This window comes from Musa acuminata, chromosome BXJ2-1 (assembly GCF_036884655.1).
Source record: "Musa acuminata AAA Group cultivar baxijiao chromosome BXJ2-1, Cavendish_Baxijiao_AAA, whole genome shotgun sequence".
Taxonomy (NCBI): Eukaryota; Viridiplantae; Streptophyta; class Magnoliopsida; order Zingiberales; family Musaceae; genus Musa; species Musa acuminata.
Genome location: NC_088338.1, coordinates 5,144,735 through 5,170,409, shown reverse-complemented (window position 1 = coordinate 5,170,409; position 25,675 = coordinate 5,144,735). Strand labels below are relative to the sequence as shown.

Sequence of the window (25,675 nt, the reverse complement as noted above, 5' to 3'; positions counted from 1 at the left end):
ACTCAACATCCAACATTTGTCTAAATCTTAAATAAAAATGAACATTTGAATTGCGCAATCAATATGAGTTATTGTCATTAAAGGCCACATTACATCAGTCTTTGGTGATCATATTTTTTGTCGAATTATGTTTGATAAGACGTATCACCAACATTTATCTTAATTAGCATAATTCACCAACCAAAGTTTATATTTCAAAACATGAGGAAACATTTTTTCTGATATTGAAAACAATATAAGAGCTTGAGATTATATTAGCACACATAAATTTTGACAGGGGGTATTAACATAAATTATTTTAAATTTAGAAAATAGCATATTTGCTCCTCAAACTTAAAATATATATTCCCAAATATTTAAATCTTTCATATATATATATATATATATATATATATATATATATATATAAACTCAACTTAATAACTGTTAATCCTTGTTGTTATTAAATAAAAAATATCAAATATCATTTATTGGGTATTAATATCAATTTGAAATTTAACACAAGTCAGCCATAATTTTTTAGCTTTAAAGGATCCACTTACTAAAATAAAATAAATAAATAAATACGGTGAGTCAAGGGCAAACTCCTCCATCTCCACAGGCGATCTCAACCCTTCTTCATTTACGCTCCGGTGAATCACAGCGGCCCAAATGGACGGCAGATCATGTACGCGCATAACATTGCTAATGCGATCAACCTGAAGCTTAGAACGCCTCGGTGTTCACCCTTTTTAGCTGCCGACGGGAATTGAAGGCGAGGGGAAGGAACGAGGAAGGGGAAAGCAGCGGTAAAACCGAAGCCACAGCGGAACACGAGAGCGAAGAATCTGGCGCTCGGGTGGTCCAAATCTGCCGGAATCCGATCGAACCTTCCCTTCTTCGATCCTCCCAGGGATCCGATCGATCGCGGATCCCGTCGCTGGGCGTCTCCCTCCCTCGATCTTACGGTGGATTCTAGGGTTCGTGCCGGCGCCGATCATGCTCTCGCTGCAGGCCGACGCGCGGCAGCACCAGCCCCAGCAGCCGCAGCCGCCGCAGCTGCTGCAGCAGCAGCAGCCGCTGTTCGGGGCGAACGTGGCCGGCGGGTTAGGATTCCACCCAGCGGGGGCCGATGTGGAGGAAATACCCTTCGCCCTGCAGTTGCTTGATGGCTCCGCGGACATCAAGCCCTTGATTGCGAAGCCGACTGAAGGTTCCTTTGCGTTCTTTTGTGTTTGTTTTGTGGATTCCATGTTTCGTGCTGTTTCTTGCTGTGGGAATACGTGATGTATGATGCCAAAAGAATGGCCTTTTATTTGGATAAGTGAGGGTTCTTTTCTAAGTGGAACTAGCAGAAGAGTTTGAATTCTTGTTTAAGAAAAGATCTTTCTTTTTTTTAAAGGTTTCCTTCTGGGGTGTTGGATTATTGTCTCTTACCGAATTGGTTCTTTTTGTGATGATACATTCGAATGGTTTAGGTGATGAAGACATGCACTTGGCCCTTGCTCACCAGAATTACAAAGCTGGAAACTATAATCAAGCATTGGATCACAGCAATGCCATTTATAGGAAAAACCCCAAAAGAACAGACAATCTCCTCCTCCTTGGTGCTATTTACTATCAGGTCATACATTGTTTTACTTTATATGTTCCTATATCTTTTACATCATGATCTATTTTGTTTTGGAGTTATTACCTTATCTTTGAACATTGCAGTCTCTGACTTCTATTTATGTTTCTGGCATTTCAGTTACATGATTTTGACATGTGTATTGCAAAGAACCAAGAGGCTCTTGCAATTGATCCACATTTTGCAGAGTGTTATGGTAACATGGCAAATGCTTGGAAGGTAAGAAATCGGTATTGGTTAAGAAGACACATTCTTGACGTTTAGTGAGGTTTGTTTGTCTATGTTGCATTAGCTATATGAACTTTGTTGATCCTAATCTATGACATGGTAAATTATTTCCAAATAATTATAACTCAGATGTTCTTGGTACAGGAAAAGGGTGACATTGATCTTGCTATACAACTTTATCAAGCTGCCATCAAGGTAGTTATACTTACTGTGCATCTGTCTAACAGACTTCTACCTTTGTACTTATCTATTTGTTTTCTCATTCTATGCTTGTTTTACCTACGATACTCTATTCCTAATATTTTCTACTTTAAAATGTAAGTTGGGGATTCATTAGGTTGCAAATTTTCTTCTTCGAGAGGCTACCGTTGCAATATTGACATTGTAACAGATTCTGATGGTAAACTTAGGATTTCTTAGTGATTCTTCCTCTTGCTTCTACTTGTTAGGTTTTTATTTCTTCTGCTTTCTTTTCTATGCAATTTTCATTTCACTTGGTTTATAAAGGAGATTACATAGTTTCCTTGGCAGGTGGTGTTAACTACACCTTACCGTCAGTGATTAGACTATGATCTTTGTCACTCAAACTTAGACTTTGTTACTGAAGATGCTTGGTTTAAGTTAGCCATTATATGATAGTCTACTGTCATTGACCCTATGTACCTATTTATCACTCTTTATTTCCTATGAAGCAAAGTCCATTAACATGTTTATAGGTGGCTATCTTTTGAAATGGTTGCATAAGTAATTCTAACACACTATGACTTAAAAGCTTGCTGGACATAAAACTGCTTTATTTAATCTTCATGTATGGTCATCTACCTGTCTGATTGGATCCATGGCTATGTCAGGCATAATGAAAGGATTTGATTCCTTTTCCGATTCGAAGTCAACTCATTCTATCTGGAAACCAAATTAACTACCTTTAAATCTTTCAATAATATGTCTATATCTGGTTTTTTGTTATCTTAAGTTCCAATCTCTATGGCTATTGTTAGATAGATTATATGCAGCTACCGATCAAGAGATATTCATTCCTTGATATGGCATAAGAGTCCCTTTTAGGGATAGTTAAGTGCATATGTTGTGAAAGGGGAATAACTAACATAGTCAAATTTTTGTAGTGAAAATTAGGCACAGAATTCCATTTGGCAGCTGGCCTATCTATATCTTTTGTAGTATCGAATGGTTGTCTACTTCTTTTCCTGTCATATTCCTAATTGTATAAGTTTTCTGAGTCTGCTATGAAAACGTATTTGTTGCTATTTTGAACCTGTCAGACCGATGGTTCATATTTATGTTAAGCAATTTCACTTTTTTACTGCTGTACTTGAAGGTTTATTGCAGAATGATATAATCTTAGTTATTTCAACACACTAAAGGTCTATGCTATAGGCGATTGGCTATCTTCCAACAACTTGAAAAAACTTTTCAACTACAAAGATTTAAAAACTTATTGTTCTTTGGTCCATTAATTGATCGTCTTTTGTTCATGTTTCTTTAGTTAAACTTGCTTTTTTACTCTTTTACTCTGAATTTTCATTTGCAGCTCCGGCCGAACTTTTCTGATGCATGGTCAAATTTAGCTAGTGCATACACCAGAATAGGTAGACTGACCGATGCAGCTCAATGTTGTCGGAACGCCCTTGCACTAAATCCTCGTTTGGTAAATGATATTTCTAAGTTTCTGTTTTTTTAATCTTACATTAAATAATGTGGACATGTACTAATTTTTAAAAGTTAGGTTGATGCTCATAGCAATCTTGGGAATCTGATGAAGGCACAAGGCTTAATCCAAGATGTAAGTTACTATAAAATATAAATAACATGTTTTACTTATTTCTCCTCTAAGTGTTTTCTTGCTCTTTTAGAAATTATATTATGCTTATGAAGTAGCAAATTTCCCGAATAGTTTTTTGGAGATGGCAACCAAACTTCCATGTATTTTGCATTGCACCATATGCTGGCTATGGTCAGTTTTTTTGTCTATTGGTCCTAGTGCTAGTTGTTCAAAGGAAGAACATCTGTTTTCTGAATTCATTTAGGAATGCTCAAATAATGAGTGATGATATTAGTTTAAAGGCTTATGCGCTAGGCGAGTGCTTAGGAAATCATAGCATAAAATTTTCACATATGTGTACATTAAATAATTGGAAACATTTCTAATAATTCTAAAGCTCTCAAAAAATTTGATGACAGATACGCAGTTCTCCTGATTTAACAGAGATCACATAAGATGGACTTTTTAACATCCACTGTTGCATGGTGGATATGCCAATGATAGTCCTAAGACCTGTTGAGTGTTTGTTTCTATATCTCTTTTACATGTGTTTTGATGGAAGATACTACTTAAAATGCTAATATAAATAGAAGAAGAAAACAAAAGAAAAAGCATATTGTAACATTTAAGATACAATGACAAAAAACAGCATAACAAAAAAATATTTAACAAGCAAACATATGTATTATTCTTATTGTTTATTATATAAGTACATAAAACAATTTACATTTTCTTGTAACTTTTGGAAAAAAAATGTATTCTTAATTTCATTTTTTAGTATTCTCCTATTACTCTTTATCCATGATTATTTGTGAAAGAAACCAGTTGAAAAGCTGGCGATTGGGGACTTTGTAGCTTGGCAAGCTCCATCTAGGTGTTCATGTTGTTATTTGGCCTGAAACCTGAAAGCTCTAGACTTCTAGGCGGCGGAGATGGCTAAATGGCTTGGGCCATGTACCTAGGAAGCCCATTTATTACTGATGAGAACATTGGTTTATGGGGTAAATTAAGTACGTAAATTAAGTACCATTTCTGAGCTAACTATTCAAGGATGAAGAGCCATCTTGACCTTAATTGCAAATATTTGATTTGTGTTTCTCTAAGTAGTTTGACTTGTGTGACATCTTGTCCTATTATGAGAAAAAGTTGGCATGTCAAAAAGAATCATAAATATTCAGAAGTCACTCAATAGCGGTCATTTGATTGGTAAGATAGGGTGACTTCAGTTAAGTGTTCCTTCGACATGTGCCTAGTTGCCTTGGTGATGTTCACGGAAGACACACCTTATGTCACGATTGGATTTCATTCACAAACCAAGACAATCAGATAAGTCACTGTATCATATATTCTGCCACGATTTTCATGATTGGGAATACGAGTAACTAACAAATGGACAATTATCGTTCCCCGTGTATCAATGAGAAGGTAAGAATAAACTGATCTCGTGACATTGCTTCTTTGTTGTCCCTTTTTCTATCTTCTGTTTTTTTTTACTCTTTTGTATTATATTATGCTAAATTTTAATTTGTTTACCCAACCCGCTGACTTTGTGTTATTTATAGGGACTGTTTTGTTGTTTTAATTATCTGTATTTTTAGTTATGCTTTTTTTTTGTTGCAGTACTGCTGTTATCTTTTTATGTATTGGTGACTGTATTGGTGCATTCTTCTTTCAAGATGTGAATATCATCTTCAGTTTCATGCATTTTGCAATGAAAACAAGTTATAGCATTTGAGCTCATAAGCAAAAATTATGATTTGGTTACTTGCATGTCATTTTTTGATCATATTCTTATTAATTATTATTCCCAGTGAGTTTTCCATTAAAAAGGTTCTTGCCATAGACACGGGCTCCAGCTTTAAGAGACTTTAGCCCTTTAATGCATCTCAAGCCCTTGATAACTTTGGTCCGTGCTTGACCTGGATCCAATAAGATCAGTGATTTTCGATTGAATTGTGTCTAATTGATTGAATCCATTTAAGCCATAGTGGATTTAGTTGATTACAACAACTAAAATACTCATGATGGTTACTGAACTAAATTAGTTTCTTGATTGATCTAGAGTGCTGCCTGCTTCATAAAATGGTGGTATTTTAGCCATTACAATTTTAATGTACCTTCAACCTCCAAAAGAAGAGTAAATATTCAAAGAATATCCCTTGTCACTATATCTGTCAATTATAAAGGATTTGGTTTATGTTCCTTGATACAAGTCATCAGGTTATATATAAGGATTTGGCTGTGGTTTTTTGAAAATAAAAATTCGTTTTTTATATTCCTTGTAACTAATTTGATGAGGTTCCTTACTGATCCATCTATGATTTCTAACAACACCAAGTTAAACGTCTTCTTTGAACTTTCCTTGCTTTGCCCATGGGTGAGGCAGGTAATTTGAATGGAGAGGCTTCTGCTAGACAAATTAGTGGCTCCCTCTCTTCTTCCTTTACTTTTCAGTTGCTTGCTTTAATCACGTTTAGTGAGACACAAAACAGGTAAAAAGGCAGTTTCCTAATTAAAACTTATGCAACAAGTCTTTATTTCCTGTAAACTTGAAATCCTTTCAAACGCTCTCTTGAAAAAGGCATTAAATTTATGAAACAACAAATCCGAACGACCTAATAGATGGTGGCTTTCTTTTGCTAAACTACACTTAGAATAAAACCCGCAATAGGGTTCTTATTGGGCCATTTAGACAACATAACCAATAAAGCAATATTTATATAAGAACACCTGAAGATAACATAACTAAACTAGAACCTCTAAACCTGATATGCTTGAATGTTAGATTCCAATGTGGCTGTGGAACATTTGCATGGGACTATGATTCTGAAAATATAGAGGAAACATTGGCATTCTATAGAAACAAATTAATGCTATATGGAACTTTCTATGAACACAAATCTTTAATGGTGGAGGCTAAAAACAATTGGTATGTTCATGTTTGTGTGCTCCTGGTACCTTCATGATTTATATTTGGGTGCATAATGGTTCATATTAAAGCATATAAAAGATTCTTATAATATAGAAATGCAAAATAAATTAAAAAAGATAAATGCATGTGATGGCTGAATCTTATACTTATGGAATGATATTTCAACTCTAAGATGTTCTGCAAGTGATACATTGTAAGAAATTTAGAAATGTGTAATCAACTAAAATTGTCTTATCGTTGACATGTTCATAATTTTATAAATAATATACTAGTAGAATTGATTGCAACAAGGAAGTGACATTGTTCACTGCATAATTGTATGGCCACCAACATAGGCATATGCAGCTGCATAGATTGTTTGTCAGCTTAATGGGCAGAAGTCATGTCACACTGGTATCTTTGTGGTTGTAAGATTCAAAGACCATGATATCTATGCTATAATCCCATCCATATACTAGTTATGAAAATAAAAACCTAAAAGTTCTTGATTAATTAAACTTTTTCTTTGTTGTATTATGATGTTAAATCATCTTTGTTCCTGCGGTTTTTACATGATGCATATTTCTTTTTTCTTGCTACAGGCTTATAATTGCTATGTGGAGGCCTTACGAATACAACCTACATTTGCAATTGCTTGGTCCAACCTTGCTGGGCTTTTTATGGAGTCGGGAGATCTTAACAGGGCGCTTCTGTACTACAAGGTGGATAACCTATCCAGTTTTCAATTGATGTCATTTAAAATTTTTTAAATTCTACCTAGTATGGATTTACAACAATAAAAAACAACAACTAAAGGAACCAGTAATAGCCTTGGACCAGATGGTAGGCCCAGTCGAGGCTTACTGTATGGTGAGTCCTGTACTGCACCTGGACAAAGGGCGGTCCCTGTCTGGATCACATTTGCACAGATAAACACCAACCAACACATACCAATTTGTGATGTGCTGAATAATGAATGCTCATAATACATATTTTTAGAGATGTGAACCTGTAATTGGTAATTTGACTTCAGTAATACAGTAGCACTCAGTGGTGTATGAGAAACATCAAACTTTCCTTGACCTTTGAAGTTTTCCTGTTTATCTTAAATCTATGCTGACAACTTGCTAATTTGTTTTATCATTTTATTCTTGTATTATGTGAATGAAAGCAATACTGACAGATTGTTGTATATATCTAGACTTCTTATAGTTCTGTTCATTTTCAGGAAGCAGTTAAACTTAAGCCAGCATTTGCAGATGCTTACTTGAATTTAGGGAATGTGTACAAGGTAAGATTTCCTAAATTGTCTACAAAATATCTATGCAACTGTTGGAGCTAGTTTCTGGTGCAAAATGGATCCTTCTTTTGGCTTTTTCCAGGCACTGCGAATGCCGCAAGAGGCCATCATGTGCTATCAGCATGCTATACAGGCACGTCCAAGTTGCACAATGGCGTATGGTTAGTATTGTTCTTAAGCTCCAAAATATATTTGGTTGCGTTATGTTTTGCTTATTTGCTGTCATTTAGTACTTTATTCTTCTGTTCATTTGCTTGTGGCATGATTGTTTGCAGTGGAAATTAGGAAAATATATTTTCACTGATATAAGAGATTAGAAAGGAAAAGTAGATTCTTATGTTTGTTGCAAAGGGATTTGTGGATAATTTTCAGTTTATTAGGATGAAAGAAGATTAAAAGCCATTTCTCATGTTGAATAGAGAAGTTTTCAAATACCAGTCCATTAGTGGTCTGAGTAATCGATTGGACGGGTATGTTAAGAACATACCAGGTGGTATGCCAATCTATGACGTCTGGTATCTTTAAAAAAGAATAATAACTTAAGTATCAGCCAGCACCAACCTATATGGTTCAGTATTTGCCCTTGGTTGGACCAGTAAATACCAGTTGGTATGTATAGTTCTGACATTATTTGAATCTTGAAGAGAGAATATTGCCAATCGATCTTTTCCTTTTTTTCCAAATCTTATGTGATGGAAAAATTGTTTTCACTGTGGAACAAACAATTGAAGAAATATTCTTCATGGGAAAAATAAATAGTAGTCCTTGAGATTTCTGGTAAGTTATTCTTTTGTTCATCAGTTGGTAATCTCTTAATTAATATCTGAACTATATGGTTCAAGTTGAGGTTATGCTGGTTATCAAGGTGATCTGATCTGCTGGGGGTGTGCATCAACAAGGAGATATAATAATAGCTTTGTGTGTTCCTAGTATTGCTACATGAGAGCTTCTTCAATCCTTGTTTTGGCAAGGGGATTTTGGATGATTTTGGCCACTGATCTTTCACTTGAACTTTTTTATGGGGTGAACTTCTCGTCCCTGCTTCACTTTTTCTAGAACTTTTTGTTATTGGAAAATTTAATGAGTGATTTCTCTCCTGATGGTACTTATTTTTTTCAACTTGTGGTGATTTGGATAAAGACTTTATGTTTTACTCATCTAGAGTTAGGCCAAGCTATTCCTCATACAGGCACTTAGCACTTTATGTAATAATGTGCCAAGAGCATGGCAACTTAGCAATAAGCTAGATAGAGTTCGTTTTAGTTGTAGTTTTAGCTGACCATACATATTATTACACTAGGGCATTCCGTGCAACAGAAAACTGTTTTTTATTGATGCCAGACACAGATGCATCACACAGAGGTCCATTGAAATATGATGATGATATCATAGTATGTTGTATAATATTTCCTCAATTTGTATGGTGTGGCACTAGATCTCTTCTAAATTTAAGTGGATATACTGGGTGCAGGGAGTCTTGCTGGCATCTATTATGAACAAGGTCGCCTTGATTTGGCAATTCTACATTATAAGGAAGCTATCAATTGTGATTCAACTTTCATTGAAGCTTATAATAATCTGGTATAGTGACGGTCTTTTGTGTTATGGTGCTATTTTTATTATAAAAAAATTATATATTTTCCAAAGTAATATGATGTGCTTAACTTTGTCACTGCAACTCAAAGGGAAATGCTCTCAAAGATGCTGGACGAGTGGAAGAGGCTATCAGCTGCTACAGGGTAACTATTATTTTTAAATGCTTGATTTTTATTTTAGTATTGTTTTTTCCTTATCATCTGAGATTGTCTGTATCATGTTCAAAGTCATGCCTTGCTTTCCAACCTAATCACCCACAAGCTTTGACAAACCTTGGCAATATTTACATGGAGTGGTAAGCTCGACGAAATGTTTGATTAATATTGTTATTTGGATAATTATATTATTCTTCCCTAAAAGATATCTCTCTTGTCATATCAGCAACATGATGAGCTATGCTGCTTCGTGCTATAAGGCAACTTTATCAGTTACAACAGGGCTATCTGCTCCTTTCAGCAATTTAGCTATAATTTACAAGCAACAGGTTGCTACATTTATGTTCTTCCTGTTTTCAATTACTTCATATTTTCTGATGCTTTCTAATGGAAGGACTCAAAAGTCTCTCACCTTCTCATTTTAAATATTAGCTTCCCTGCTAGTTCTCAAATTAATGATGCATCTCTGTGTACTACAGGGAAATTATGCAGATGCTATAGCCTGCTACAACGAAGTTCTTCGCATTGATCCTTCAGCTGCTGATGGGCTTGTTAATAGGGGAAATACATTTAAGGAGATTGGTAGAGTTACTGAAGCAATTCAGGATTATGTACGAGCTGTGAGTATCAGACCAAATATGGCCGAAGCCCATGCAAATTTGGCTTCAGCTTATAAAGACAGGTTTATTTATTTTTAATCTTTGAATTTATCCTCATGTTTGATTATGTTGCATCCTTACATTATCTACACGTACTGATTCTCTTGGGAATGAAATATTTGCAGTGGACTTGTGGAATTAGCTATTAAAAGTTATAGACAGGCATTGATGCTACGTCCAGATTTTCCTGAAGCAACTTGTAATCTTCTACATACTTTACAGGTAAAAACTGCAGGCTTTTAAGCATCATATATCTTTCTGTGCTTATTTGTGCCTTGTTTTGTCTGTTTGTTTTGTTCCTGAGAAAATATTTTGGTGACTTTTTTTTACTCGTTTATCATTTTCTTTCTAATTTTTCTGTATTATCCCTGGAAAATGATTTAGTTGAAAATATTCGTCTGTATACATGTAGCATATTGAAATTAAGTATATGCTATTGTTTGTCATAGTATGTCATCAGTGGTCCATCTTGCTCCAACCCAGCTTCAGTTGAAACTATGCAACTTTTCTTGTGCAACTTCTATGTTGTTAGTTCAGTTTAAATCAAGGTTCTGAATACTGTATCGTACCGTTGTACCAAGTTTTGCTCGATATGGCATACCGAGTGGTATGGTTAAAATACATATCAAACCCTTCGAAAATACTTGAAAACAGAAAAAGAAAAAGTTAGGATAGGGTTTTTAAGTTAGAAACAAATATACATTTACTATAGTTTTAGCAAGCCTAATGTAAATTACGTAAGAATAGTGTCACATCTTTTTTGGGCTTTAAAGAGTAGCCTTGTGCAAGAGAGTGAGAGAGTTCAAGGGAGTGAGAGAGTGAGACAGTGAAATGGATTGAAATAGAAGAGAGGAAAGGGTTTAAAAACTCTTGAGGAGAGCTCCAACGGTCAAATTGACCGTTCAAGTACTGTTACAGCTGGTAACGGTTGGTTTCGACTATTACCATCCGATACAATCTCGTATCGTCCAATGTGGGGCTATATCATTGATACCGCCCAGTAGCAGGCGGTCCACGTACCGATCTGCTAGTGGACCGGGCGGTATGGTTTTAAAAACATTGGTTTAAAGTATACACAGATATTATGGAGCAAATATATTTTGTTAAGGTGAATTTTTTTATCCTCATCTTTTGTCGCTCCTTAATTTTTTTCTCTTATTTTCATTTTACAGTGTGTGTGTGACTGGGATGACAGGGAGAAGAGGTTTGCGGAAGTTGAGGCCATCATTAGAAGGCAGATAAAGGTATCCAATTAGAATAGTTTTATTTTATTTATTTATCTGTTAATTGCAAATCTGTAAGAGTTGGAAAGGCTCTAATACTATTTATACATTCAGATGTCAGTTCTTCCAAGTGTGCAACCATTTCATGCTATTGCATACCCAATTGATCCTATGCTTGCACTAGAGATAAGGTGACTATCAATTGAATGTAATAATAACTTTTCTACCTTCTTTGCTTAAGGTGCTGTTCTTCAAATAACATATTTCCTGAAGTTGATTCTCATTTTTTTTATTTCCTTGTAGCCGAAAGTATGCAGCACACTGCTCTTTAATTGCTTCACGTTATGTGCTTCCAGCATTCACTCATCCACCTCGTGTACCTGTCAAGTCTGAGGGTAAAAATGGGAGACTAAGGTTGGGGTAGGTACCACCGTATCATCTGTGCATGCAGTACCCATGTTTATTTACTCATCAAGTCTTGACAACTTTGCAGATATGTGAGCAGTGATTTCGGTAATCACCCACTGTCGCATCTTATGGGCTCAGTGTTTGGGATGCACAATCGAGAGAATGTGGAGGTTCATTTGCCTTTTTGAACTTTTCTGGTATTTTTCTTCATTTTGTATCTCCTTACTAAACATGCTTTGTCCAGGTATTTTGTTATGCATTGAGTCAAAACGATGGGACTGAGTGGAGGCAGCGGATCCAGTCTGAAGCAGAACATTTCATTGATGTCTGTTCAATGTCATCTGACATGATTGCTCGAAAGATCAATGAAGATAAGATACACATCCTAGTTAATCTTAATGGTTACACCAAGGTATATGCTTATACATTTTGGTTAATGGCTTTGGACATTACTCATGTATGTTATCATTGGGCATTCACAAAAAAATTTATATATTGTAAATTTGCTACAAAGCCTACAAAAGTGATCTGCTTGGGGGTCAGGTTCAACGATCCGTTAACGATACCATATCGGATGGAAGTTTTGACGGAGGGGAGAACTATTGCAGAAATACCAAGCATAAAACCAAAAGAAAATAACCTTTATTACTAGTAAAGTTAAAATGCTAACAACAATATTTAAAACAACGGAATTACAAGCGTGATAGAAAGCTTATGGGTGTGTGAAAATGCAGGTTGTCTTAGGGTAGCACGTCGGTGTTCTCGGCAAGTTGTGGTTGTTGTCGGTCCTCGGTCTCCTCTCTTCACTGTTGGAACTTCTCTTGAGGGTTGAACAGCAGGCAGTAGGCATTGAGGACTTCTTGCAGCAGCTAGACAAAGCTTTGGGGTGAAGCTTTGAGCTGCTGGAACGCGAGGAGGAAGGCTGCGGCCGAAAGAAGTTGGCTGTTGCGGCGCAGAATTCTTCCCTCTCTTCTCTTTGTTGCTCTTCATTGCTTTGAGATTGCAAAATTAGGGCCAACTGGCTCCTTGCTGAGGGCTTCCTTGGTTTCTTCTTTATGGGGGCGCACCCCTTGTTTTATAGGGTGAGGGGTGCCCTAAGTCCTTAAGGCTTAAGGACTTTCCTTGTGGGGCACAACAATTAGGATTCTCTTTCTTAGGGTCTTCTTTTTGGGACGCAGCACTTAGAATTCTCTTGTCGGGTTGTTGTACCATTCTTGCTTGGTGGCTGCCCCTATTTGTATGAGGGCTGCCCTTATCCGTGTCCTATTAGGAATTGGATTGTGGTGAGAAGGCTGTTGTTTCTTGGGCTTGGGCTTTGCTTGTTCGAACAGGGCTGAATAGTGTTGAGATTGTCCCTAGTCAAAAAGACAAATACAATATAGTAAACATGATGGTAATTTGATAAGACCCTAAAGTCTTATCGTAGGCTCTGATACCAATTGATAAGACCCTAAAGTCTTATCGTAGGCTCTGATACCAATTGATAAGACCCTAAAGTCTTATCGTGGAAGAAAGAGGAGAAATGGGGATGATAATGATCTCTTCGAGGGGATCGGCCTCCTTGATCGCTTCGAGGGGATCGGCCCTCCTTGATCTCTTCGAGGGGATCGGCCCTCCTTGATCACTTCGAGGGGATCGGCCCTCCTTGATCTCTTCGAGGGGATCGGCCCTCCTTGATCACTTCGAGGGGATCGGCCTCCTAGGGTTTGTCCAAAGACAGAATAGTATTTTTCATTGATTACCGAAAAGAAGCAGTTACATCCCTATTTATAGAGTTCCACCCAAAGTCCATCAGGACTTGAACTCTAATAATAAATAAATATTAAATAAACCTCTACTTGACTCTAACTGAACCAAATCGACTCAATAAACAACTAGACTAACCAGACTCAATAAACATTATTCAAAAGCTTATAAAAAGGGTCCTAACAGTTCCTCCCTCTTCAAATCAGTCTTGTCCTCAAGGCTGAGCAGCATCAATCTCGGGGGGCTTCTCTTTCAGCACTAGCCATAGACTATCTGCAACGCATCACAACCCGTTGATCAAGTAAGTATGATCTCCACTTTTTGACAGTGTAAGCAATAGGTCGATCTTTCAGTGTAGTAATCGTTGTAAGAAATTCCTGGCCTTTGCTATCATAAGTTAAGATCTGTCCATCAGCTTCGAATATATCACAGCCTTCAATGTGGTGGGCTAATTGGGCTGCAACTTTCCTGTCCATAAAATTATTAGTGCTATCTGTATCAATCAAAATAGTGACAGGTTGATGCTTCAAAGTTCCTCCGATTTTTATAGTTTGTGGGTTAGCATAGCCAGCCAATGCATGCACTGTATGTGTGATGGCTTCAATATCTTCATCAGTTTCCATACCTTCATAATCGGAGTCCAACTCTTCTGCTTTCGGTTCCTCTCTAATTGGCTCAATCATCAGATGTTGCCCTTGTTTACATTCGTGCTCCATACTCCATTTTTCATCATAGTACAAACCCCTTACTGATCTTTCCTTGATAATTTTTTTCTCATGTAGATTTGCAAATGAGATCGCAGCTATCATAGTACGGGGTTGACGAGCCTTAACTTCACACCGGATCTCTGGAATAAGCCCTTCAATAAATGTATCCAGAAGTTGTCGGTCTGACCAATCTCTAGCTTGATTTGATAATCTTTCAAACCTACTATGATATTCTAACACTGTAGAAGTCTGACAAATTTTGGCGAGCTGGCAATCAACATTCTCATATTCAGATGGGCCAAAGCGAACAAGAAGCCCTCTTTTGAACTGCTCCCACGAAGGAACTCCGTGAAAAGTTTCATACCAATCGTACCACTGGAGTGCATCTCTCTCGAGTTGGATTGAGGCCACTTCTACCTTGGATTCTTCTGGGGTTCTGTAAAGATGAAAAAACTTTTCTGCCTTAGAGATCCAATTGGTCGGATCTCCATCTTTCCATCTCGGAAATTCCATCTTCATGTGTGAGTAATTTGTGTCATAATCTTGGGGCCCTTTTCCTGTATTTTCAGATCTGTGCAACATAGAACTTGAGCTCCCACCTTGTTGAAATTTACTAAGGCTCCCCAGTAAGTCCTTTTTAAAATCATTAAGTACTTCTTGTAACCGGTTCTCAATTCTAATTTCCAATGCTTCTATTTGTGCTTTCACCGAGTTATCAGTGGCCATTGCGTAAGACTACAAATCTGTAATCTCAACTTCTATTTTTGGTGTCGGTCAAGGGCATCAACACTGTCAATGCGAAGTTTCCGAGGAGGTGGACGCCAAGGGCAGTGCTGCGGTCGCTGCGTTGGAAGAAGAGTAGCTGCCCTGTTTCTATCGTTGCGTGGGGTGAGAGTGCCGGGGTTGGAAGGTGACTGCGTTGATGTGGCTGCTGACTGCGTTGATGTGGCTGCTGTGACCTAAGGAAGCAATCGCCGAGCAGCCGGGTTGAGGCTGCGGTGATGGCAACCAACAACTGTAGCAGCGGAGGCAGAACAAGAGAGAGGCAGCGTTGAAGTGGCCGGGGTTGAGGTTGCAGTGGAGAATAGGAATCGACGGTGGCTCTGCGGGAACAAAGGCAATTGGTGATTTACCTTGTTTCTGTTACCAGAGTAAGGGAGAGGCTGCGAGGATCACGGCTGGGCGGCGAGCAGCGTTGTCACTGGCTGGGCAGTAGCAGCGACGGTGACGGCAGCCGGCGTTCGCAGCAACAAGGGGACCCACGACTGTGGTGCGGCTGGAAACAAGGGCAGCAAGGTGAGCTGTCTGTGCTCTGTTTCGGTTGCAAAGGATGCAGAGCAAGGTGGAGCGGCGGCTGGGAGGCGAGCGGCAGTCGTCGCACGGTGGCCCGCAGCGGTGATGGGTCGGCTGGGCGGCGACAGCGCTGGAGGGGAAGACGAATGCTGGAGGTGGCGCGGCTGCGATCGACGAGGGCTGCGGCAACAGAGGAACTCTGTTTCTGCAACCGCTGCAACTAGGGGCTGCGGCAACCGGCGGCTGCGGCTGCGACCCAAGGGAAGGCAGGCGGCGGTTGAGAGGCAGCGGTGGTGGCGCGGTTGGGAGCAGCGTCACCAACGATCGCCGAGGTGGAGAGGTCGAGCGGCTGCGCTGCGACGCAAGGGGAGGCGGGCGGCGGTAGTAGGGCTGGGATGGACGTTGGCAGCGTCGTCTCCTGGCCGGGGAACAGCGGCGGCGGTGGTCGCCGGCCGGGAAGCGGGGCGATGGTGGGCGCTGGCCGGAGAGAAGCAGCGGCGAGTGGGCTGGCTGGAAGCAGGGGACGCTGGGGTGCCTGCGGCTTCTTCTTCCTCTCGTGTTTCTTCTTTTCCTTTTTTTTTTTTTTTTTTTTTGAACGCGATGACAAACTACAACGAGAACGCCGAGGATCGCTGCTCTGATACCAATTGATAAGACCCTAAAGTCTTATCGTAGGCTCTGATACCAATTGATAAGACCCTAAAGTCTTATCGTAGGCTCTGATACCAATTGATAAGACCCTAAAGTCTTATCGTGGAAGAAAGAGGAGAAATGGGGATGATAATGATCTCTTCGAGGGGATCGGCCTCCTTGATCGCTTCGAGGGGATCGGCCCTCCTTGATCTCTTCGAGGGGATCGGCCCTCCTTGATCTCTTCGAGGGGATCGGCCCTCCTTGATCACTTCGAGGGGATCGGCCCTCCTTGATCTCTTCGAGGGGATCGGCCCTCCTTGATCACTTCGAGGGGATCGGCCTCCTAGGGTTTGTCCAAAGACAGAATAGTATTTTTCATTGATTACCGAAAAGAAGCAGTTACATCCCTATTTATAGAGTTCCACCCAAAGTTCATCAGGACTTGAACTCTAATAATAAATAAATATTAAATAAACCTCTACTTGACTCTAACTGAACCAAATCGACTCAATAAACAACTAGACTAACCAGACTCAATAAACATTATTCAAAAGCTTATAAAAAGGGTCCTAACATCACTTCGAGGGGATCGGCCCTCCTTGATCTCTTCGAGGGGATCGGCCCTCCTTGATCCCCTCGAAGCGATCAAGGAGGCCGATCCCCTCGAAGAGATCATTATCATCCCCATTTCTCCTCTTTCTTCCACGATAAGACTTTAGGGTCTTATCAATTGGTATCAGAGCCTACGATAAGACTTTAGGGTCTTATCATAATTAAATGAATTTTTATCAAAAACCCCCACTAGAAAATAAAAAAGAAAGGATAAATTTGTTGCAATTCTTGAGTGATGGCAAATAGGGAGCAGTTGAGGTCCAAAATAGTCATCTTGGGTGTGGAAAGGGACATCACATGGAGGTTGACCCCCATCTGGGCTGGGAAGCAGTAAAGACGGTGGTGATGTCAGGTTGTTGCTGTGGATATGATGGTGGATGGAAAATGACTTGGTTGTTGCTTTCATTGTGGTTGATGCTGTTGTAGACAGCTGACAATCAGTGGAGTGAGAGAGCAGAGAGGCTTTCAGTGCTGCGAGAGGAAAGTTAGTCATGAATAGGGCACATAAAAGAATGGGGAACAGGTCTTGAAATGTTAGTTCATACAAGCTTATATCTAAATTTTAGAAGGGCAATTTGTATGAAGGGAATATGCTAGAGTCTAATCCAGCTAATTCATCAAGCAACCCATCTGCACTTATGGATCACTCAACATCATTTTTAGTCTTACGATTAAGTGCATTATGTCATCTGATTTGTGTTAACATAATGTGATTATTTAGGGTGCAAGGAATGAAATTTTCGCAATGCAACCAGCACCGATCCAGGTTTCTTACATGGGTTTTCCAGGGACCACAGGTGCAAGTTACATTGACTACTTAGTCACTGATGAGGTACAACAGATACTTTCTTCCAACCTTTCCTAATCTAACTACTTATTCTACTTCATGATGTGTTACTATGTTATATCCTTATTTCTTTTTTCTTGCAGTTTGTTTCTCCTACACATTTGTCACAAATCTACTCGGAGAAGCTAGTCCATCTTCCTCATTGTTATTTTGTGAATGACTATAAACAGGTTAAGTTTCAAATCCATCTGTCTAATGCTTTATGTTAGTTAAGCCTGTTAATTATGCTCTGTATAAATCTTACATAACAGAAAAATCGTGATGTTCTGAATCCTGTATGTCGGCATAAGCGAGCAGATTATGGTTTACCAGAAGATAAATTTATTTTCGCATGTTTCAACCAACTGTACAAGATGGACCCAGATATATTCAATACCTGGTACTTTTATCACATGTGGTTAATCTTCGTTTGTTGGTTCTTTAGGATTAAAGTTGTGTTTGATTGTCATTAATCTATCATGGTGTCTTCTTGTTTGCATCTTTGCACTGCACAATATTCTTTCTATTTATGCTCCAAGGTTGTGTTTCCTGCTGACCATTTAATTGAATAGGTGCAATATTCTCAAGCGTGTTCCAAATAGCGCACTGTGGCTGCTGAGATTTCCGGCAGCTGGTGAGACAAGGCTGCGTGCATGTGAGTATCTTCATTATATAGTTTGTTGTAAGGGTGCATCTCCTGTAGATTAGATTAGATTATAACTATTTTCACTAACTCCAGCATAAGTTCTGAAATTGTTCACCCCAACCCTATACAGAATTTTAGATCCACCTAATACCTTTCAACTTTTAGATCCACCAACCTGAATTTTGTGAACTCATGTCGATGACTGTTAATCAGTCATGTTGCCTCAGATATGGTCATTTTTTCTGTGTCAATGCAATTTGAAGAATATAGATATTGATCCTAGACATCTTTATTCCGTAATGGGAGTTATATCGACTAAATGAAATAATTGAATGAAATATCAATCTTTCACTCTTATTAAGTTTGGTTTACTTGAATCATTGGGCCTATTTGTCATTTCCTGTGACATATACACCTGTAAGAAGCCACAGAGGAATTTAAAGAGCTGGAGGCATCAATGGTCTTGGATGCCTTGCTGTTTGAGCTAAAAGGAATGATTATGTATATATATATATATATATATACCCAGGTTACTTTTGGTTGGTAATATGCTTAATGAGGACTTGTCAGGTGGGTATACTACCTAGCCAACCCAACTTGTTATTCATCTTGGGCTAATATAATGGTCAGTTTTACTGACATCGAAGCCTAGATGATCTCTTGATAGATCTTTCAGGTTACTTTTGGTTGGTAATATGCTTAATGAGGACTTGTCAGGTGGGTATACTACCTAGCCAACCCATCTTGTTATTCATCTTGGGCTAATATAATGATCAGTTTTATATGATCTCTTGATAGATCTTTATTAGAGATACAGACGAAAGACATTGACATTTATGCAAGTACACCCTTTCACACACATGCATATGCCTATGTACATGTACTTCTAGTTGTTACACAGATTTGCATGTGCAGATGCTGCTGCTCAGGGAGTGAAGCCTGATCAAATCATATTCACGGATGTTGCTGTGAAGAATGAGCACATAAGGCGCAGTGCTTTAGCTGACCTATTCCTTGACACGTCTGTATTCTTCTTTTATATTTTTCTGCTATACGTCCACTTGTAAGTGTAGTTTTGCCATTGTTTTTAAGATACATTTCTAATTGTGCAGGCCTCTTTGTAATGGTCACACAACTGGCACAGATGTGTTATGGGCTGGTTTGCCAATAATAACACTTCCTTTAGAGAAAATGGCTACCAGGGTGGCTGGTTCCCTGTGTCTAGCCACTGGACTTGGTGATGAGATGATTGTAAATAGGTGATTATTCTTAGTCCTAGCTTGCTTGTTTTTAAAGATAACAATTGATTATAATATCATTATTTGGTTTTTTTTTCTTATTAGCTTGAAAGAATATGAAGAAAGGGCCGTAACTTTGGCAGAAAATCCTTCAAAGCTTCAGGCACTTACGAATAGGCTAAAGGCTGTAAGGATGACCTGCCCACTGTTTGACACCAAGAGATGGGTAAGTTAAATGCCAGTCAGTCTTCTTTTTTTCTTTACATTTTCATTATTTTTCCTTCTGCCAGGAAGAATCTTTCTACTTCCAGTGGTCTATGTTTATGCTCAGCCACAATGACGGCCGTATATAACAGAGATACATGCATTTTAAGTGCACACATCTTGCTGAAGGGTTGTTATTTGTAAGTTCTACTAATCAAAACTGTTGCAGGTTCTTAATCTGGAGAGGGCATACTTCAAGATGTGGTACTTGTACTGCTCTGGTAATCATCCGCAGCCATTCAATGTGATGGAAAACGATAACGAGTTTCCATATGACAGATGAGGAACAGGAGGCTACCTTGATAGTTGAAGAGTTTCATAATGCCGCCACAATATACACAAGGCATTGATTCAACAAATCATGCTCTAGAATTTATTAATATACCCCATGGTGATACAGCTAGCAGATTGCATTATGAAGAGGCAGGTTTGCTATTTGGGGAGGCCCATTATATTTCGTGAAAAGATATCCTGGTGTGTTTGTAGACCTAGATTTCTTGCTGTGGTTTTAGTGAAGCATATATATATTTATATATATATATATATATATATGTATGTATTTAGTCTACAATCTGACCGTAACTTAAAGATGTGTACGCAATGTATCCTGAGATTAGGCAAATAGCCCCCTCCTGAGTTTCACGACGAAACAATTAATCAAGATCCTTTATTGATATTGCACATGACGCTGTTCAGTTGTGCTTAGGGTGATCTATCATCATTTAGTTTCATTACCACTTGGTTGAAATAGTCAAACCTGAACTTGAAAACATAATGCTGGGGCTGTAGCTGGAGCTGGAGCTACCCCTTCCTCCAATGGGCAGGTTTATTGTCAGATGTATGAAGAGCCTGCAACCCAACCCAGGTGACCATTGTGACTTTATGGCATTGTATACTGAAGCTATTGGAATCTCTAAAGTAGATGTGGTATGATATTATCGACTTTTCTTGTTGGATTATGAGTTCGGTGTTTACATGCTTAGTATCTCACATCATCTTGATCTGCTCAAAAAGATAAAAACCAGGACAGTGGAGATTAACCTCCTATCCCCGTGTTCCATCCACCCCGGAAATCACCTGTCCTGGAAGCTCATCTGACAGAATTAGGGATCCGTGGGGGGCTAGCAAGCAGGTACGGGCATTGTGTCAAACGTCTTATTTCTGCTCATGCTTAATTGTCTTCTGGTAGGGCTTTCCAGGAGGCGGGAATAACTGTGGAGGTGCATGGACGGATCTCAGCTCAAAAAAGTACTCCTCTTTAATGGGCCTTCTTCTTCTCCACCACCCCCTACTATGTCATATTCCTAGCAAAAGTGAGGGGGTATATGAGACTCGCATCAGTGATCAGTGCCAAGTAGCGTCCAATCTATCCAAAGTACTTGAGGTGGGTGATATGAACTCTTTCATGTTTTTGCCAAATCTATCCACCACCCCCTACTATGTATTTTAAAAATAATCTCGAAATAAGCCATAAGTCTACAAGTCAGTTTTTTCATGAGTCTAGAAATAAGCTTAGTGTGAGTCAATTTATAACCCGTTTATGGTATCGAAGCTTATACTCTTTAACATTAGATTACACTCTAAAAAAGAGTTGGTTTTGTTACACTATATTTTTTGTCCATCCAGTTTCACATTCATTTTACCATACTTTGAGTGATTGCATCAACACGAATGATTGCAAAGCTATTTCGTTTTATGACTGAGCAACTTCTTTAAATTAGTCGTTTGGTTATGATTCATTTTATGCATTTGTTCGACCGGTACGTACTCATAACCTGATCAGCAACATGTAGTTCTCAGGCGAAGGAAGACAAGATGCACTTCTACGACGGTGACATGGTACACAAGACGAACACATTCCAAGCCCTGAAGACAATAACCCTAAACACCACAGACCTAAAAGAAGCACCAAGCAAAGCAATGGGGTTGCAGCATCTCATCAGCACTGCTGGGGAGCAGCCATGCTGCACTTTGCCGGGAGTTGCATGGCGCGCTTGGGGTCGATGCCGATGTACGGCAGCAGGACGGAGTTCTTGTAGGAGCAGAGGCAGGGCAGGTCGGCTTGCTTGAGCGCCGCGCAGCAGGCGTCGCTGGGCTGTTCCGCCGGCTTCACCGTGCTGATGCACGGCCTGCATGCATCCAGCCCCTCCTGGCTCATCTTGCACAAGCTCTGGGCCGCCACCTCCATGGTGCACGCCACCGCCAGGACCACCGCCATGGCCAACGCCACGCTCCTAAGCTTCCACTCCATCGCTCTCACTCTCTCTCTCTCTCTGGTTCTGATAGCTCACTGGGAGAGGCATCGGTGCCCATACATATAGCGGTGGGATACGGAGCCCGTGACCCGGGTTTGTCCGGATTGGACAGTCACGGGGACGCTTTGAAGGCCACGAGATAATGGTGGGGTGCTTCGCACTGGTGTTCCCGTAGTGGATAAACTTATCGCTGCTTTGTTTGCTTGCAGATTGTGTTGAGTATAACCAACAGACTGCATGTGTAGAGGAATCCACGTGAAGAAGACAGCAGAAAGAAGAAAGCAAATGGTTTGGTTTGTGATGTCTGCCAAATATGAACAAAGCTTCCGAGTATTGTATACACAGTGAACGCTTAGGTTGCATGCCATTGGATCTACATTGTGGTTTAAAAGATTCCAAGTGACATAAGCTTAGTATATTCCAGAAGCTCATCCCCTGTAGACCATGCTCATTGGAAGTTATATCTATAAAAAAAATGGAATTCATGAGCAATTTGAAAGACAAATGATAGAACTAAAAAAAATAAAATAATAAATAACATCAAGTTTTAAGTCACCAAATCTCAAATATATCTACAAGTGTTCTCAAGCTTAAACATAGCCACTAATCATTTTTATTTTTATCATATGGCTTGTCATTAATGAATTGCTGTATTTTGATAATTTAACATATGTTAACTAACCAAAACAATACAAACTCATTAGGTAAATTAATTTGAATAATTTCTTAACAAATATGTACCCAAAAGAGACACACAATGGATAAAAAGGGATGATTTTTTGAAAAAGTTATGTTTGTGTTTTTCTCATCAGGTGCCGTTAGTTTTTATTTTTTTTATTTATTGTCTCTTTCCTCTAATATTCTAAATATCTACATCTGCTATGCTGAAGGCCTTATCGCTTTTACATTATGTGTAAAAAGAAAAGAGGAGAAGAACTTTATAAGAGTGAAGAGGAGAAGGCAACGGTGGTGATGACGTCTCACGATAGGGTGGTGGCAAACACATAAAGGTGACAGTGTGAGGGTAGAAATAGTAGTGTGGAAGAGGTGGGGCCTTGCAGTAGGGAAAGACAACGGACGAAGGCGATGGGTAGCGAATGACGACAATGGACGTTTAAGTTATTAGAAAAAATATAGACACCAAATGAGAAAGAGCTTACTATTCACAGTCCCTTCTTATTATTTACAACCTCTTAAAAATTTAATAAAATAATATTATTATATTCATAGCCCCTCTAATTATACTTTTATTCTTTTTTTATATTCTCCGTAACGCTCACCTGTGTGCACCTTACTAGACTCTTCCCATCGGTCATTACTGTTGATCATCGCCCCTAACTTGCCCCCATAGTTCTATGTTGTCGATCGTCACCCCTAGCTTATCTCCCACTGTTTCTTACCACCGACTCCCCCTACCGTTAATTGTCGTTGATCACTATCCTAATTCTCCCTCTATTGTCTCATGCTATTATTTACATTATTATCGCAGATTATCCCTATTACTTGTTGTTATTGATCATTGCTCACGTCCTACCCCCACCACTCCTTATCATCGATTCTTATCCCTAGCTTGCTCCTCATCGCTCTTTACTACTTGCCTATATTGTTACTACCGACTCTCCTCATAACTCGCTAGCACTAATTATTGCCCACAAAGTGCTCCACACTACTTTTTGTCGTCGATTATCACTCTCAGCTTGCCCTCGTACATACCACTCCTCCCATCACTCATCGCCCCTAGCCTACACTCTTTGTTGTCAATTCTCCCCTTCTATCATCGTCGATCTCATCGGATTATAAATAATAAAAATAGAGTTATAAATAATAATCTTGAATGAGAAACTTGAAAAGGTATGCATAGAGAAAAGACAAAAAAGATAGTATTATACAAAAATGAAAGTAATAGTTACTTTATTAATTATTACTTGAAAGTGAAGCATCTTTCTCAAAGATAGCAGGAACAAATTACTTATTTAATAATTTATTTATTTTCATGCAACGATAAATACTATAGATATGGATTGGATCATAATTCGATTTGAATCAAAATCGAAGAAGGTCAACGGTTCGGTGGCTACTAGTTGAACAATAATGAAGTTCTAGCGGTTCGGTTCTTAGAATCTTCCAGAACCAAAACTAAAATTGAGGATTTCAATGCGATTCCAAACATGTAAAAAAATAAAAAAAACATAAATGATTAAATTCCCTTAATATGTCTCTTTCAATAACTCACAGAAACGACAACTAAGAGAGATATTTTTTCTAAAAACTAATAATAATAAATTAAAATAGACCGTATCAGTTCAGAATCGGAATAAAAAACGATTCCGATTCCAAATTCGAAGGAAGGGAAGCAACCGGTTCAGGGCTAGATCGACCGCTTACTGTTTGACCCGGTTCAGGAACGGGTGGCTCTATCGACCGCTGACAGCAATGGGTCCCACATCTCAAATCGACAGTGGACCCAACTCACTGTGGGTCCAGGTTCCGGCGTGATCTAGAAAGCGTCAGAAGACACGGGAATCAAAGCGAGCACATCTCCGGAAACATCCGGAGCAGTCCTCCACTCCTTTTTAAGTGCCCGTCATCCTCAACCTGTTTCGTCTTTTCTCCGAATCCCATCTCCCGATCGAGTCACCAACAGTGGCAAGACGATGTCACTGGCTCTCTCCAGCTTCGGCCCCTCCTCAGTCCTCCTCTCGACCAGGAGAGGTACGATCAACTGCGGGAGGTGGCACATCACGGCCATGGGTGCTCAGAGCAGAGACAACTTGGATCACATGCAGAGAGCCAGCAAGCCACAGCAAAGCCAACCCCTGCTCAAAAGGAGAGCAGCTCCATCTTCCCCCATCGGTAAGCTCGCAAAGCCAATTAGTCTGAGACACCACTGCATGTACGGCTGCTAAGCAATCACTTGGGCATATGTGAGCTGTTTCTTCAGGGCTTTGGGACAGGTTCCCCACGGCGAGGACAATCCAGCAGATGATGGACACGATGGAGAGAGTCATGGAGGATCCTCTCGCTTACGGCGGTGCTTCCCTGCCTTCCCTGAGCGGCGAGGACAGCGTGGGAAGCTACAGAAGGCGGAGGACGCCGTGGGAGATCAAGGAAGGAGCGGGGGAGTACAGGATGAGGTTCGATATGCCGGGCATGACCAAGAAGGACGTCAAGGTGTGGGTGGAGGAGAGGATGCTGGTCATCGAGGCCGAGAAGCTACCGGCGAAGGAAGGAGAAGCCGAGGAATGGTCAGCCACGAGCTATGGGAGATACAGCAGTAGGATTGCATTGCCGGACAATGTGCTGGTGGAGCAGATCAAGGCAGAGGTGAAGGATGGCGTGCTGTATATTACCATACCAAAGGCTTCGACTTCCACAAAGGTTTTGGATATTGATGTGCGGTAATCATATGTCAAGCTGAGAGCTGAAAGGTGTCTCCTCTGCTCTGTAAATGATAGAAATTGAGACTAAATGTAATGCGACTGCACCATGCAGTAACTATGTGACATAACACACAACACATTGTCAAATCTCCTCTCAACCCCATACGGCCAAACCTCTCACTCTCTCATAAATTACCCTCTCATAT

The 25,675-nt window shown here is 39.6% G+C and overlaps 3 protein-coding genes and 1 long non-coding RNA gene across 4 annotated transcripts; 3 read left to right on the top strand and 1 right to left on the bottom strand.

Annotated features, from left to right (window-relative positions):
- The first annotated feature begins 748 nt into the window (after positions 1 to 748).
- LOC103983538 (probable UDP-N-acetylglucosamine--peptide N-acetylglucosaminyltransferase SEC) lies at positions 749 to 20,325 on the top strand. Its single transcript, XM_009400772.3, has 28 exons — positions 749 to 1,192; positions 1,458 to 1,603; positions 1,730 to 1,828; positions 1,982 to 2,032; positions 3,387 to 3,503; positions 3,582 to 3,638; positions 7,131 to 7,250; positions 7,757 to 7,819; positions 7,911 to 7,989; positions 9,300 to 9,409; positions 9,514 to 9,567; positions 9,652 to 9,719; positions 9,806 to 9,908; positions 10,059 to 10,261; positions 10,364 to 10,460; positions 11,411 to 11,482; positions 11,576 to 11,652; positions 11,765 to 11,881; positions 11,955 to 12,039; positions 12,114 to 12,281; positions 17,582 to 17,692; positions 17,791 to 17,877; positions 17,959 to 18,086; positions 18,259 to 18,341; positions 19,248 to 19,353; positions 19,445 to 19,591; positions 19,676 to 19,796; positions 20,004 to 20,325. The coding sequence occupies exons 1-28, from the start codon at positions 979 to 981 to the stop codon at positions 20,115 to 20,117; spliced, it is 2,997 nt and encodes a 998-aa protein (XP_009399047.2). The 5' UTR covers positions 749 to 978; the 3' UTR covers positions 20,118 to 20,325.
- Positions 20,326 to 20,622: 297 nt separating this feature from the next.
- LOC135598561 (uncharacterized) lies at positions 20,623 to 21,170 on the top strand. The gene is made up of 3 exons (XR_010481595.1): positions 20,623 to 20,761; positions 20,849 to 20,966; positions 21,034 to 21,170. It is a non-coding gene; the product is annotated as an uncharacterized LOC135598561 (long non-coding RNA).
- Positions 21,171 to 21,610: 440 nt separating this feature from the next.
- Positions 21,611 to 22,121, bottom strand: LOC135598560 (putative lipid-transfer protein DIR1). Its single transcript, XM_065092578.1, has one exon. The coding sequence runs from the start codon at positions 22,083 to 22,085 to the stop codon at positions 21,774 to 21,776; it is 312 nt and encodes a 103-aa protein (XP_064948650.1). The 5' UTR covers positions 22,086 to 22,121; the 3' UTR covers positions 21,611 to 21,773.
- Positions 22,122 to 24,687: 2,566 nt separating this feature from the next.
- On the top strand, positions 24,688 to 25,616 carry LOC103983558 (small heat shock protein, chloroplastic). Its single transcript, XM_009400794.2, has 2 exons — positions 24,688 to 24,942; positions 25,031 to 25,616. The coding sequence occupies exons 1-2, from the start codon at positions 24,744 to 24,746 to the stop codon at positions 25,489 to 25,491; spliced, it is 660 nt and encodes a 219-aa protein (XP_009399069.2). The 5' UTR covers positions 24,688 to 24,743; the 3' UTR covers positions 25,492 to 25,616.
- Positions 25,617 to 25,675: the final 59 nt, after the last annotated feature.